Here is a 15,539-nt window from a genome sequence, read left to right as displayed (position 1 = left end):
GGAGGCTGCCGGGCGGGGAGGAGAGAGGAGGAGGGAGGAAGGGAAGGAGGGAAGAATTCATTCACTGCTGCTGTTTTCCAGGCAAAACCGGGGACTTCCGAACAAGGAACCAGGTACAGAGGCGACAAGAAGACAGAGAAAACTAGGGAGTGTGTGTGCAAAGCATCCGTTTCAGAGCGAGCTGAGAGAACGCGCCTGGTTTGGGAGGCGGGGCACAGGGGGGGGAGGGGCGCCGCCGCGTGTTGTCCTGGAATGTCACTCCTTCTGCCAGTTCAAAATGAGACTTTCTGAAACTGTCACAAGTGCTTGGTGTGGNGTGCGAGAGGGAGGGATGAAAAGCAGCAACGCGAGGGAGCCAGGTGAGACGCCCAGACGAGCCACTCTGCATCATTCGCGAAGGGTCAGGCAAAGATAACCACACGCGGGGCTGCCGGGGAGCACGGTCAAGGGGCGCGGTCAGCCTCAAAGATGATCTGTTTGCCTGTGGACCCGAGTCCGCGGGTGACCCCTTCCTTTTCTAACTGGAAGACGCCCCCCCCCGCTTGACCCTCAAAGCACCGAACCCCAGCTCTCACCAGGTTTCCAAGGAAAGCGTCTCTGCCAAAGTCCCGAGGCAGATGCGAGGCACGTGGGAAATACTGGCGCTCACGCCGCTACGGCGTGTGCAGTCAGGTGTGTATTTGGGGGGGAAGGTACCCTTCGAGTCATTGGCGATGAGGACAGAAAGGGAGCTTCCAAACCTAGGACGTCTCCCAACCAGACTGAAGAAATGACGCAGGGATTCCAATTTACCTGTCAGGAGTCAACGCAAAACCAACGGAGAAGTCTGAATCCCACATCCCTGAGGCCAGCAGTGGACTCCGGAATGATCTGCAGGAGGGGTCTGGATCTCAGCTAGTGAGGAGACCAAAGGGCACGCGGCTCCTGCTGGGAGCTGACACCAGGCACACCTGGCCACACGGGTGCCTTCACCCTGGAGGGCCGTGGGCTCCGCGGAGCCGTGGGGACGATGCCGGTCACGCACTGCACATCTCACAGCAGCCACCTTGCTGCCTCTTGGGAGCCGCCCAGGTCGCAATTATTCTCTTGCCCGTCACGCTCTGATCCCCACGCCAAGCCAAAGAATTCAGAAGGGTGAACACAGGCATACAGAATGGGGCAGTGCTGGGCTTCTGAACTCTGAAACTCCTTCGTGTTATTTCCCCAGAATGCTGGGGTACGGGAGCTCCAGGCCCGCCATGCTGCACAACTCCAGACATTCCAGTCACAGAGAGTATGATAAGATGCAATAGGAACAGCACCACCCTGGGGCTGCACTCTCTTATGTGTAATTCTGGGAAGTACTATACTCCTCACCTTAGAACTGTATAGTGTCCACTAGTGCAGTAAAGGCTCTGAGAAGTCCTGTAATAAACAAGCTTTAAAGAAACAACAACCTGGTTTGACAGATTTTTTTTTCAACTTTTTAAGCCTCAGAACCCTCATTTCAGAGACTATCTGCTAAAATCCTATGGGACTGGGCTCATGCATAAAGTACTTAAGAAAAGGCTCCATCCGGAGAAGCAATTTCACGTCACTCAGCTCTCCGAGATACCCTTAGAGCTGACTCATGTTACTGAACCACCAAGAGCTCACTTTCACCATGACTTTGAACCCACTTGTGTTCAGAAAGGCACTTAGGAGGCCCTAAAGAGTCTCTGTTCTCAGTTGTTTTGTCTGTAACACGGGCTTCTGTGAAAGCAGGAAGCATCTGTATAGGTCTGAGGCCACGATGGACCCTCAAAGGTGAATCACGACCACCTGGATACTGATAGATTTCCCGAGAGCCAGGCCACGAACTGAACTTGCCATCTCTAACAGAGATCTTTCACGGTCTGTCCTGAACACGAGGTGATGGACAGGTGGGAGGGGCTGGCACATTCCTAGCTCTGGGAGACTAAGCCAACACCAGACCTGGTGTCAGCTGGGGAAAGTCACCTGTGCCCGCCCAGGCGTCATTTATTTATAAAGTGCCTCGTCCCTGACACATGCCCCAAGCTCATGCATGGAGAGAGATCTGGTTACAGCTTTCACTTGTCCCCTAGCGTTAGGCACTCTGCACGAACTGGACTGTCTACGTGACACACCCCTTTCAAATAAGCACCCGAATTTTATCTTAACCATTTGGGGTGTGAACTGTTCCAGGATAGATAGCACACGGGTCTCCCTTTTAAAACCCGAGCACAGTGACTCTAACTCAACCTGTGTTTGATTATTCAGGATTAGACAGATCAATTATTAACATAGCAACAGCCTGAGGTCAGCCTTGCCGGGCACGTGGGGCGGTCTGGCCTTACACTGAGTGGCCCTGGACATCTTTGCTTGAGGTGTTTGGGGGAAGTTTTGGATCAACAGTTTTACTAGAGAGACGATGCAGAAACTATGAGAAGTCCCAGAACCAGATCTCCCAGATCGTCAAAACTCTGCATGAAGTAAAAGGCAGCAGTCTCTGAGTACACACCTGAGAATTCCTGCCAGAGAAGGGGCTGATACAGTAGCTGGTTTTTATGATAACTGTTGGGGGCATGTTGAAGCTTTCTGCCGTATTTCCTACCGCTTGGCTGGGCGCCTGAGTGAGTTTTCCTACATAATTGAGGTTTCGGGGTAGATCTACTGCCTGTAAAATGGGCGGCTGGTACCGTGGGTGGCGGCCAGGGGTCTAGGTTTTCTTTCGACTAAGAAACTCACATCACCTGTTTGCTTTCCCCTGGCCCCGCCCCCGGGGAGGCCCCGCCCACAGCCCCGCCCCCTCAGGCTTTCAGTGGCACCTGCCTGAGGCCACACAACCAGCCCCTCCTCCCGGAGATCACAGACCACCGTCGTGTGCACCCCGCCACTCCTCTGTCAAGACTATGCCCCCCACACACTCGGGCACCTACAGACTCCCACAAAGTCTCTCTGCGCCTTTTCCTCTGGCCCAACCACCCCAGCAGCCTGCTCACCACAACGGAAGCCCACTGTTTCCCTCCTGTCAATGCGCGTCTCTGTTTCCCCGGCACACGGCTCAGCTCTGCCCAGAGCCTGCCCGCAAGCCCCCCATTCATGCTCCACTCTTCAGCGAGCCTGCTCCTTCCCTTTCTCCGCTCCCCTCCCCCAAATACACAAAAGAGGGCTATAAAGCAGGACCTTTTTTCCTCCACGGGAATAAAAGGTTAGCCTTCCTTCCTTTCTGTTGGTCTATTCTTGGTCTAAACTTGGCGATGGAGAGTGGAAGCGGTCAAAGTGCCCCAGTTCATGACCCAGGGGACGCTCCTTCGGCCAGAATTGCCCTCGTTTGCTCTTTCTGTTGCGGTAGTTGTAGGGAAACATCTAGAACTCTAAGCAGCCCCCCCCACCAGAAGTCCTGCTGGGAAAGGATTCCTGCCCAGAGTCGAGTGAGGCCTTAAAGGTGATCTTATTATCCAACCCCCTTAAATGAAAGAGGGGGCCACAGAGGCCCAAGGGGGTGAAGGAAGACACCCGGACCACACAGTGAACTTGCCGGGGTCAGGGGTGCTCTGGGGCCCCGTCCTTATGGACAACGAGGAAAACAAGCATCTTACCGTCATCCAAGTAGGTCTGGTCCAAATTCTGCTCCTGCTTAATCGTCACTCCTGTGGGTAATACTTCCTTTTGGTCACTGACCGGGGGTCCGTTTTTGGCGGCTCTCTGGCTGGTGGCATTCTGCTGCTGAATGACCGTGGGGTAGGACCCTGGGCTCAGCCTCTGACCCTGACTGGTGGGGGGCGGGCCGGGCCTGGCGGCGCCGGGCACAAAATTCTCGCAGTACATGATGTGCTGGAATTCCTGCGGGCCGCCACAGCGCAGCTGCTGGCTGGTGGGCGAGTAGTGGATCACCGGCGAGGCCTGCTGGGTGGCCGCAGAGGAGTGGAGCAGGGGCGAGCTCTGGCCCTGGGAGCCGGCGTGCACCAGCACGGAGCGGTGGGCGTCCGCCAGGGACAGGGGCGCGGCCATGAGGGCCGGCTGCTGGTAGCCCAGCAGGCTGGGGCTCAGGCTCTTGCTCCGCTGGTACAGGACGGCCGCGGGGTTCTGCTGCTGGTAGCGGGCGTCGGGGGGCGAGAGCCCCGAGCGAAACTGCTGGCAGGGAGCCATGGTGGCCACGAGACAGGAGGGGGACTCAGCCACCATCGGGTGCTGCGGGTAGTAAGGCTGGCTCCCCAGGGCCCCGTGGGCGGGGCTGCAGATCAAGGTGGGGTCATACTCATCGGTGGGCTCCGTCTTAATGGCCGGGACTAGAGGAGAGAAGCACACGGGGCGCACCCTTCTTAGCCACGGGGGTGCAGCGAGGCTCAGCGGGCTTCGGCTGGGAGCACCGCCTTGGGAGTCGAAGGAGGCAGGGGCAGACCCTTGGGCTCCGTCATTTATTACCCCTGGACAAGAGCCTCCCTGTGTAATTGTCTTAAGTCAGAGATCCTGCCCTGCTCGACGGTCGCGAGCCGCAGGCCTTTCCAAGAGTGGAAAGGCCTTTCCAAGGTCGGTGGGCCTCAGCCCTGGGATGGCTACGGGCTTTACCCCAGGGGAGAGTTCGGAGAGGAAGGCTGAACATCCCACCCCTCCTCCACGCTCTCCAGAAGCTCACCCCTCCCTTCCCTGCTTGTCGCCCCTGGAAATGTTTACCACCTGACACACTCTGTATATTTCATGCGCTCACTCATTATCTGAACCACCCCCCCACTTCAGGCTGTCAGCTCCCCAAACAGAGGACTTTTTTGTGGTCTCCTTTGTTCAGGGCTGTGTCCCTAGCCCCTAAAACAATGCCTTGCACTCCACTGACACTCAGATATTTTCTAGAAACAGGAATGACCGAACGGTGGGGTGGTTCATCTCCTCAGTTCTGTAGCATTCGGGGGGAAAGGAAACCTGCTGGCCAGAGCCTCAGTTTCCCCATCCGTTACAGTAACAAGCGTACCTATCCCCGTGAGGTTGTGGGGAAGATTCAACGAGATGCGTGGAAAGTACTTAGCACAGCGGCTGGTATACAGTAAGTGCTCAATGCTTGCTGTTGTTGCTATTATCTCACCACCATTGGTGTTGCGGCAATTACGGTCCCTCTCCCCCTCCCTGGGGCAGGGTCACGGGAACCTGTGCTTCCCCAGAGCCCTTTACTAAAGCATTTCCAGCCCCAGGAGTCGAGGACCCAGCTTCCTCCCTGGATGGAAAGAGACGGTGACAGGACTGGAATCGAGCGGGGGGACCCGCCAGGTGCCAGGGCCGCACGCGGTTCGGGAGCCAGAGCGAAGGGCAGCGCTCGCACCAACCGGGAGTCGTTTCCCAGGGTGCCCTTCAGGCCCTGGCTGACCCCGGGGGACGGACCTCTCGGACAGGCGGGTGCCCGTGCCGGGCCCAGGAAGGCCTCCTGGCCACACCGCACGAGGCCGGAAGGCCACAGACACACGGGAAAACCTCTCCGCTAAAAGGGACCACTGAGCTACAATCCAGCACCTCCCCGGAGAGCCTCCCCCCACGCCCCCCCGCGGGCCACTGCCACTGACGGCACGGCAGTCCTGGGTGGTGCGACGGCCAGAGGGGCCACGGACACCTCGGGACACGCTCCACCAAAGCCAAGCGCCACCAAGCCCGGGCTGCGAGGACAGCCCCCTGGGTCTGATGCCTCCAGTAGCGCGGAGGCTCTGCGTGACACCTGCCGCGGGGTGGAAACCGTACCCTGGGTGACAGTCTCAGATCACAGGCTCCCCAACCCGGAAAGGTGGCTAATAGGCCTGGGGCAGCCTTGGGAAGCTTGCTGGCCCTTTCTGCGGCCCTGGTTAGAATCGGCCATGTCGATTATATGGTCGACATGACCCACTCTCTGAATCTCCTTTGGTCAATATTACCTTTTCTCCGAATCCCCCGTTTGAACATGAGCTCCAACGAGGGTAGGAATTTTTACGTTTGGTTCACAACTGTGTCTTCAAGCCAAGAAGAGCGCGGGGCACTCAGCTATTTTCTGAATGAACGCGAACAGCCCTTCTCACTCTTCTTCTGGCGGTAGTGCTTTGTGGGGCCGAGACACCCTGCACGGCTGTCGACCCAGGAATTCCACGTGGCCACGGGTGACCACCCACTGCCACAATTCTGCAGGTTTCCAGTCACATCCGCTTACCCAATCGTGATCCACTCTAAGATGTCATTTGCAGGGGACAAGCGCCTCTCTCCTACTCTGCCCTCCCGAAGAAACACATGAACAATAATTATCTGTTGAAATCATTCCTATCAGCTCACTTGCTGCGCGCTGTGCTAAGCACTTTACGTGCACTTGATTTCTGTGACTCTTGTAAGGAAAGTCCCATTTGACAGATGAGGAAATGGAGGCTCAGAGAGATTGAGCCACCGGCCCAAGGTCAACCAGCTGAAAGCAGACCTCCCCGCGTCCTCACTGCATGTGTGTGCTGCCTTTCAACACCAAGGGGCCTTCAGAGAAGATTCCTTACCTGGGTGGTAGGTAAAGTGCTGAGGCTGACTCCGTTTTCTTTTCCCATTGATGACGTAGAAGTTGACCTTCACCGATGTGCGGATGTGCTTGTTTCGATATTCAGGGATCTCAACAAAAAGCATGTTCTGGAAGGAAGGAGCTACCGTTAACTTAGCTGCAACAGTGTCTAAATTCCTACACAAGGCCTCAAGCACGCCAAGCCAGACCATCTTAAAGGAGTCAAGACACAGGCAAAATACTACTTAAGGGGAACTTGACTTTCTCGCCGCAGCAAAGAAAGGTGGCCACTGAGTCTATCAAAGTATATTATGATGTCACAGTTACACATCAGAGGGTCTGGTGCTCAATAAATTGTTTGATTTATTTGTCAACTCAATACCTACCGAGCGCCTGTTAGGTCCAAAGCTCTGGGGCATTGGTGAAGGAGGGAAAAAGGAAAGAAAGAGCAGAGGGAGGGGGGAGGGGAGCATGAAAGGGCACTCGGGCACCGTGTCCGTGTGCTTACAGGCTGGCTCTTGTCTTTATCCACCGTGGCTCCCATCTCCCAAATCTGCTGCCCATCTGGAAAAATTGTAAAAAGACACACTTTGAAGGAGCTATTAGAAACCAAAGTGTTTTTGACGTTCTATAAATAACAAGTGCCTTTTATTTTTTTTTAATATAGTTTATTGTCAAGTCGATTTCCATATAACACCCAGTGCTCATCCCCACAAGTGCCCTCCTCCGTGCCCATCACCCACTTTCCCCTCCCCCCCACCCCCATCAGCCCTCAGTTTGTTCTCAGTATTTAAGAGTCTCTTATGGTTTGCCTCCCTCCCTCTCCCCAATGATTTTTCCCCTTCTTCTCCCTCATGGTCCTCTGTTAAGTTTCTCCTGATCCACATATGAGTGAAAAAATATGGTATCTGTCCTTCTCTGCCTGACTTATTTCGCTCAGCATAACACCCTCGAGTCCCATCCACGTTGCTACACATGCCCAGATTTCATTCAGAAACCAAAGATTTAAGACCACAACTCATCACCTTATATTTGTCTTGATTTAACGTGTTATATCGTTTCAGCAAGGTACATGTGTTTTTGTATCATGTCTATTTGAACATAAATGTCTTTTATTTACATGTATGTCTATTTCTTTTTCCAAATGGAATGCATGTTGACAGAAAACTGGGCACCAGTAGAAAACAAGGAAAATAATGGAAATTGCCCATCATCCCACTGCCGTTCCTTTCCAGTGTTTGAATGTATCTTTCTTTAAAAAAAAAAAAAAAAAGGTAGTATTGTTCTACGTTATACTTTACTCCAAGCTTTGTTCAACCAAAGATCACTTCCAAAACGTCCTGTGTGAGCCAAGACTGTCACAGGAGCCCCATTACAGACACTGGCTGCCCCAGACATGCCTTCTTGATCGTCTGAGAACACAGGTGGCTTGCATGTTCTCTCTCAAACAATGTCCTGGCTTGAGAATCCTTGGACCGGGTGGACAGGAGCCCTCCCCCCTCTGACTTTTCAGTCAACAGCCTGCATTTCAACATGACTCATTACCATAATTGATGAGAGGTTTTGCTCAGGAGCGAGCTCTCCTTCCCTGGAGAAGAACACTAGCTCCCCAGTTTGGGACCAACAACTTGGGCCAAACAAAACTCTGCATTTGCAAATAACGGATTTCTTTTTCTGACCACCTACATGGGCCATTGGGCAGTTTTCGGCTGAAACAAATCATTTCCACAAGTGTTTCCAGGGTGTTTTGTGGAACGCTGGCTCTGAAGGATGGTAAATGGGTTTGTGAGGACGAGAAACAAATTCTAAAGCTAATAAGCATTTGGAAAATGCTGAGTCAATGTCAAATAGGTTTCTCTGCTGCAGGACTTCTCAGAGCCTTTAATCTGCTCATGTGCAGTGTAACTCTCCAAGGTGGGCTGCAGTAAGTACCACATCCCAACATCTGGCCACAGAAGCCCTCTCCCCTGTTTTAAACACAACTATTAACACCTTCTGTGATAGGTTAGATTCAAATCCATGTCTTGTCTCTTAAGGTTTGCCCAAAGAAATGTGGTTCCTAAGCATTATTTGAACTTCCTGGTATGGAACATATTTCCCAAAATAGTAATTAATAAGGTCCTGTGATTGCTACCCACGCTGATGCAATGCAGGTGATCTTTTTTTTTTTTTAATTTTTTAACATTTATTTTTGAGAGACAGAGCACAAGCAGGGGAGGGACAGAGAGAGGGAGACACAGACTCTGAAGCAGGCTCCAGGCTCAGGGCTGTCAGCACAGAGCCTGATGCGGGGCTCGAACCCACAGACTGTGAGATCGTGACCTGAGCCAGAGTCGGATGCTTAACGGACTGAGCCCCCAGGTGCCCTGCAACGTAGATGATCTTAACAACATACAGGCAACGAGCTAGCTGGGGGCCTCTGTAACCTTTAAGCCCTTACAGTTCTGTTAGATGCAACTCCTGAAATGATTAAGGGAGACCTGGGTTTATATCAAAAGGGAACAGGAAAAGGCAGTCAATGAACCAACTGCCACCATGATGGGAGGGACCAAGTTAGAGCCACCGCTGTCTCCCCATCACCAGAGACGTCGCAGTGCCTGCAAATATGTCACATCTGAGCGTGCCAAGGAGTCGGCAGCTACCAGCAGCCACTGCGCAAAGAAAGCAAGAAAAGACAGCCAGACATCAAGGAATTTGAAGTCAGGTCATCAAGACAGGGCACCTTCCGTGTGAAAACCCCTGGACAGAATGAGACAGAAAAATTCTCATCCCTTTATCAGCGACAGGTCAGAGATCACCCACCAGAGACTTAGGGGTGCTTAGAAATGAGGCATGGTCCTGGTCAAAGGTGCATTCTCGGCGGGGCCCGGGTGGCTCAGTTAAGCGCCCCGACTCTTGATTTCAGATCAGGTCATGACCTCACAGTTTGTGAGATCGAGCCCCACCTGGGGCTCTGAGCTGACAGCATGGAGCCTGCTTGGGATTCTCTCTCCCTCTCTTTCAAAAATAAACAAAGAAACATTTTTTTAAAAACGTTCAGGCCCATCTTCTCAAACCCTGCCCCGCGCTGTTCCCCCTATGCCTCCAGATACCACCTAAGCAAGCCCAGCCCGGCCTCGAAGGCCCTGCACCAGCTGTTTCTTGGACTCTCCAGGCACCGTCTTGACCACCCCGCCCCCAGCAGGAATGACAGCTGCTGCTTACGAGCACTGTCTACATGCAAAGCGCCGCTCAAAGCACCTGGCAGGTATGGACTGGCCTAATGCCTAGAGCAGCCCTGCGCCGCAGGTCTGATCATCACCCCCACTTGATAGGTGAGGGCGCTCGGGCACAGAGAGGCAAAAGCAGTGGCCCAAGGAAGCACAGCTATCGGTCAGGGAAGCCAGACCGGAGCCTGCGCGGCTGCGCCTGACAACCAGGGCTCCTGGCCCCGCGGTGTGACGTGGTCTCAGATCCCTGTGCCTGTGCGCCTTCTCTACTAGGCGAATGACGGGCACTGGGCAGACATTCCTGGGGACCCGTCTTTCCAGACTCAGTGGCAGTCCCACCCAGGTGAGCCACGCCACGGCTACTGTGGCACCCCTCACCCCCTCCCTCACCGAGCAAGCGTGCCTCTGCCTCCCCCATTCCTTCCCCAGGATGACCTCGAGGCCTCGCCTTCCCCACTGCACACCCGCATGCTCAGCCACTGGTCGGCGCGGCTGGAATTAAGTGGCTGCAGGAAATTACAGTGGCTGTCTAACTACGTGCTGGGGCAGAATGCCGCTTCCGAGAAGGCAGAGGTCCTGCGCCAGACGCACGGATCAGCGGAATATGGCATATATGTCCCGTGAGACAGCATCCGGCCTCGGAAAGGACGCAGGTTCTGGTACGCACTGCCAAGTGGACAGACCCTGAACTCAGAACGCCAAGTAAACAAGCCCAGCACAGAAGGGCAAATATTATACAATTGCATTTGCACCAGGTACACCGAATAGGCAGATTCAGAGAGACAGAGAGCGGAAGGCAGGCGCCCAGAGGCTTGTGGGGGGGGCGGGGGGGAAGGCTGGGGGCAGTTACTGTTCAACGGGTACTGAGCTCCTGTTTCAAAATTCCAGAATGTTTGGAACATTGGTAGTGGTGACAGTGGGGATATTACAAAATATACTGCATGTGTTTAACACCACCGAATTATATGCTTACAAATGGCTACAACCATCGATGCTCTGATATGCATATTTTACCACAATTTATATATTTTTGAAAGAGCCACTGGCCTCATCCTAGAGACCAGGCCTGTTTTATGGCCTGGAGGGCAGCTTGGAGTTTTTTAAATTAGCTGCTGCCATTTCATGATGAGATTTCATGGGCGCCCGGGTGGCTCAGTCGGTTAAGCGCCCGACTTCGGCTCAGGTCATGATCTCATGGTTCGTGGGTTCGAGCCCCGCGTCGGGCTCTGTGCTGACAGCTGAGAGCCTGGAGCCTGCGGGTTCTGTGTCTCCCTCTCTCTCTCTGCCCCTCCCCCACTCATGCTGCCTCTTTCTCTATCTCAAAAATAAACATTAAGAAAACATTCAAAATGAGATTTCCCCTAAAAATGCAGATTTTGCTCATGTAAAAAAAATAATTTTTTTTCAGACGATCCAACCATCCTGGGCACCACACAGGACTTTGGCCTCTCCCAGCTCCCCGCCCCCAGCTCTCCCTCACCCTCCACGCCCCACCCTGAGGGCCTCTGAGAGGCACGGGAACTGCCTCCCACCACACGGGGGCCAGGACGGCCAGGGGTCTGCAGAAGCCCCTTCACTGGGCCGCCTCTGACGTTTTCCCCGAGGCTGCACGCTTGGGCCAGAGAACACCATCGCCCCATACCATCTCGGTCAGTGTCTTTCTCTGCTCCTGTGCACCCCCCCGCCCCCAGCTGCCAGGACAGGGAGCCACCCAGCTGTCCTTCCTCCCAGACCCCAGGCCCTTTGCTCCAAGGACCTGACCTCTTCCCTTCACAATCAGAACCGCGTGCCCAGGAGGGTCCTGGTGTCCACAGGTCGGGCCGCAGGGGGACATCCCTGTCCGGCCACTCACTCAAAACCCTCCCTCCTCCCGGTCGCCCTCCACGGGGCTCCAGCAAGGCTAACGGACCTCCCCACGGAGGCCTCAGCCCTGGCCTGGGCCGCAGGTCGGGAAGGAAACACCGAGGAGTTTTCGGGAGAAAAGCCTGCTCGTTCCGGTGTTTCCAGTCAAACCTTCAGCTGCACATCCTTCGTGACGCGCGCCAGCTCGACACGCTCTGTGGCCAGAACACGCTCCGCTGTAGCGGTCATCACTCTGTCCGTGTTCCTCCTGCGACCCCCGCGCTCAGGGCACACAGGCCGCCAGCAAGTCTTGCATTTTCAGCTGGAATCTCCTTTCGAAAGGGCAGCACCTAATTAGAGGGTTTTTTTTTTTAACCTAACACCCCACAGGCTGCGGGCCCGATGAGCTGTGTGGGCTTGGATAAGACCCTCTACCTCTCTCGGCCTCTTACCCAAAACATGGGGACAAGCACAGCACCCAGACAGACGCACGGCACAATGTAAATGCTCACCAGACGGTGGTGAGCCTAATTATTATGGTTCGTGGCAACGTATTATTTAAATATCGTCGTCCTTGCTTGCGTATATTCTGCACAATGTATTATTATGGGGGAAAAAACCCACAAGCGTGTTTTAATCAGAAAATAATACACATTTCTCGGACTGTAATTATAAATTACACATATTCTTGCCTGCGGGCATGGGTGGAAGGAATTCACGAAGGGACAGTGTCCGTTATAGAAAGCAGGTGCAGGGGCGCCTGGGAGGCTCAGTCGGTTGAGCGTCCGACTTCGGTTCAGGTCACCATCTCGCGGTTCGTGGGTTCGAGCCCCGTGTCGGGCTCTGTGCTGACAGCTCAGAGTCTGGAGCTGCTTCGGATTCTGTGTCTCCCTCTCTCTCTGCCCCTCCCCCGCTCGTGCTCCCTCTCTCTCTCAAAAATAAACATTAAAAAAAATTTTTTTAAAGAAAGGAGGTGTACACAGTGCCTGACTTCTTTCCTTTCAAATGGGTCTTTTCACAATTACCCCAACTTTTAAAAGGACAGAGAGCTCAAAGATTAGATTTGCTAAATCATGAGCCAAACCCAGGGGCCCAGCCTCTTCCTTTGGTCTTTGGGCATCAGAAGCCCCAGAGGGCAGCCTCAGGAGCCCAGCCTGCTCGCGCGTCCCACGTGGGGTCTGCACTGAGCTCTGAACAGACAGGTCTCCAACAGGAGCTGAAAGGTGACCCTGCTGTCCTCAGTTTTAGGGAGTATGCGGAAGGCACACTCAAGGGAGCTGGTCTCTGTGGAAGTGTGTGGTTTACAAAATACCTCAAGACCACTTCCCTGGGCCCGTCTTTCCGTGCCCCTCCCTGAGATCCCCCAGCACACAAGTCCCAGGGTTTCATCAAGAGGACACCCTAATCCCAGCCTCTGAATTGAGCTCCCAGGAGGAGAAGAGGAACTCACAGCCAATGCTGGCAGGGCTCTCTCAGCCCGAGCTCACTCTTTCCAGGTTCAAGTTCAACCACTGCTATTTACTCACTGTGTGCCCTTTCCATGGCAGCTTAACCTCTCTGTGCCTCAGTTTCCTCCTAAGCAAAGGTAAAGCTGATTTACCGGCTTCAGAGAACCGGCAAAAATTCAAACAAGTTATATGTAAAGTTCTTAGCAAAATGCTCAGCCCATAGTGAGGACTGCTATCACCTGTCCTGGTTCTCTGCTCCGCCCCAGCACTGCCGCGTCCGGCCCGTAACGAGTGCTCGGCAAACACCAGCGGACTAAACGCACAAACTGACCTCAGGATTCCCCACGGCTCGGCCCCCAGCCATACCGCTGGCCTCTCCAACGAAAAGACCTTCGCTGAGCCCTCCGCGAAGAATCGTTTTTGGGGAGCGGGCTGAGGGACAGGGCCCCCCGGGGGAACAGTGCGGACGTGGGATCCCACGCAACCAGAGCACTCCCCAGAGTCGGACCCAGGAGAGCCCAACTTCTCTACAATCCACCCCCGACCCAGACCTCAGGGCAGGGACTCCGGAAAACCCTGCCCAGAACAGAAGAGGCCTGAGATGACCAAGGTCGCTTCTGCCGCCCTGGGCTGGGATGAGGTGCAGGACTCCAGTCCCTCGAGCAGATGTCTGGGCAAACTTCCCCGTCCTAAATTAACAGGGGCCGGCAGCCAGCACGGAAAGGCCTCCCAAGTCTTACTCAGAGGGAAGCGTAAAGAGCCAGGCTCTTGGGGCAGAGCGGTCAGGTCTACAGGAGACTTAGCAAGGCTTTGCAACAACAACACGGGGTGGGGGTGTGCACGGTCCAGTCAACGCTCCAGCCCGCGAGGCGGCTTGGCCCTGTGCCAGAAGTGCGAGCCCAGCAACCAGCGCGTCCGCGGACAGGCGGCCACCCCCCGGCGGGAGGTCTCGTGTCAGCTTTGCAGACCTTGAGCCCAAAGCGTCAGGAGCTGGGGGGCTGGCGTCGGGTCTGCGCTGGGGTCTTAGCCGTCAGCAGATGAGCTGCGGGCTCCTGTCGGCACCCGAAGGAGAAAGAAGGGAGCTTTCCGGAGGGAAAACAGCGAATCCGTCCTCACTCGGGCCGCGAGCGCGCCAGGGGGCACGAGGCAAACGGGGAGGAAATCAAAGTGTCACCTTGTGTTAGGAAAGCATGTGTGATGCTTCCCAGTCCTGGCGTTTTAGAGATCAGCTAAACGAAGACGGCTGAAGTCATCCCAGTCTGCTCTTTACGACGGCTAATGAGCAGAAAAGTGTGTTCTCCCTGGGTGTGGGGGGCTCGATGAGCCGAGCAGGGGGGCCTGGGGCGCGGGAGTGTCCCACAGCTCAGGATTTCGGCCACCTGAAAGGGCATTTGCTGGGAGGCAGAGAGGAGATGCCTTGAGTCCCGACATCCAGCTTCTCCTGATGCCACCCCACCTTTTCGGTGCCTTAGCCCCTCCGTCCTCCACCTGGCCAGCTTCAGTGGGGGCTCACAGCACCTCCCACTTGCCCCCCACCCCAATCCTGGAGGCCATTCTTCATCCAGATTTCCAGAACAGTCTTAATGATACAAACTAGATCACGTCCCTCCACTGCTTTGGACAAGAGCTACTAGTTTTTATTTTGTAATAAAATCCAAACTCTCCTCCATGCCTACAAACCCTGGCCGGCATGATCTAACCATGTTTCCCTCCACCCCGCCCCGCCCCGCGCTCAGGCTGTACCCGCCGCCCGGGCCTGCTTTCATCTCCTCCAACACCCCAAGCTCATCTCCATGCTGGGACTACGGCACTGGGCACTTATTTCTGCCCGAGACCCTCTTCCAATAGGTCGGTGCAGCTCTCTCTTTTCTGCTTTAGGCCTCTGCTCAAAGCCACCTCCTCAGGGAAGCCCTCCTAGATCACACTCCCAAGGGTTGCCACATATAACAAATAAAAATATAGGGCGTCCCATTAAATCTAATCTTCAGAAAACAGTGAACACTTGTTTACTACAAGTATGTGCCAAACCCTGGGCCAGTGCATGAGACAAACTCATACTAAAGAAACACGTTGGCTGAGATTTGAATTTAATTGAGCTTCCTCTAGCTTTCCCCCCGTCTGAGCCCTCTGTCCGTTCCTATGACCCAGTTTCACTGTCTTCAGAGCACTTTCTCCATCTCATAAACAAGTTTGAGACTGTCCACCCGCTGAGAGCAAGGACCTCCACTGTCCTGCGTCCCCAGGGCCTGGCACGGCACCTGTACACAGTAGGTGCTCCGTAAATGCCCTGGGAGCACTATGGAAGCCCTGGGGCTGAGCGAGCGGGAGCGAGGCTAAAAGAGGCCTGCTGGCTCGTCTTCCCCAGAAGCCGAACCACAGGGCGCCTCCTTGCAGTGGTGAGCAGTCACCTGTGGGCCCCCAACAGCCGCATCCAGCCCATGGCCCTGGGAACCAGGAAGTGGGGGTCTGGGACCAGCCCTCCACCCACAAACTCTGCCACCCGAAGCAAGTCAACCTCACTCTGCACGGGAGTCGGCCTCCCCACCTGTAAGATGGGGGCGGGAACGGCCA

General features: G+C 54.8%; 1 protein-coding gene across 5 annotated transcripts in view; it reads right to left on the bottom strand.

Moving 5' to 3' along the window:
- NFATC2 (nuclear factor of activated T cells 2) overlaps window positions 1-15,539 on the bottom strand; it is a 123,322-nt gene that overhangs the window by 36,190 nt on the left and 71,593 nt on the right. For all 5 annotated transcript variants that reach the window (XM_077778294.1, XM_077778293.1, XM_077778292.1 and 2 more), the window contains exons 5-7: window positions 6,978-7,033; window positions 6,471-6,597; window positions 3,582-4,271 (exon numbers count right to left, since the gene is read on the bottom strand). In XM_077778294.1, the coding sequence (XP_077634420.1) occupies window positions 3,582-4,271; window positions 6,471-6,597; window positions 6,978-7,033 (873 nt within the window). The remainder of the gene's footprint in view (window positions 1-3,581; window positions 4,272-6,470; window positions 6,598-6,977; window positions 7,034-15,539) is intronic.

This window comes from Crocuta crocuta, unplaced genomic scaffold, assembly GCF_008692635.1.
Source record: "Crocuta crocuta isolate KB4526 unplaced genomic scaffold, BGI_CrCroc_1.0 scaffold27, whole genome shotgun sequence".
Classification (NCBI taxonomy): domain Eukaryota; kingdom Metazoa; phylum Chordata; class Mammalia; order Carnivora; family Hyaenidae; genus Crocuta; species Crocuta crocuta.
Note: the sequence above shows the minus strand (reverse complement) of the source record. Positions and strands in the feature narration are given on the sequence as shown.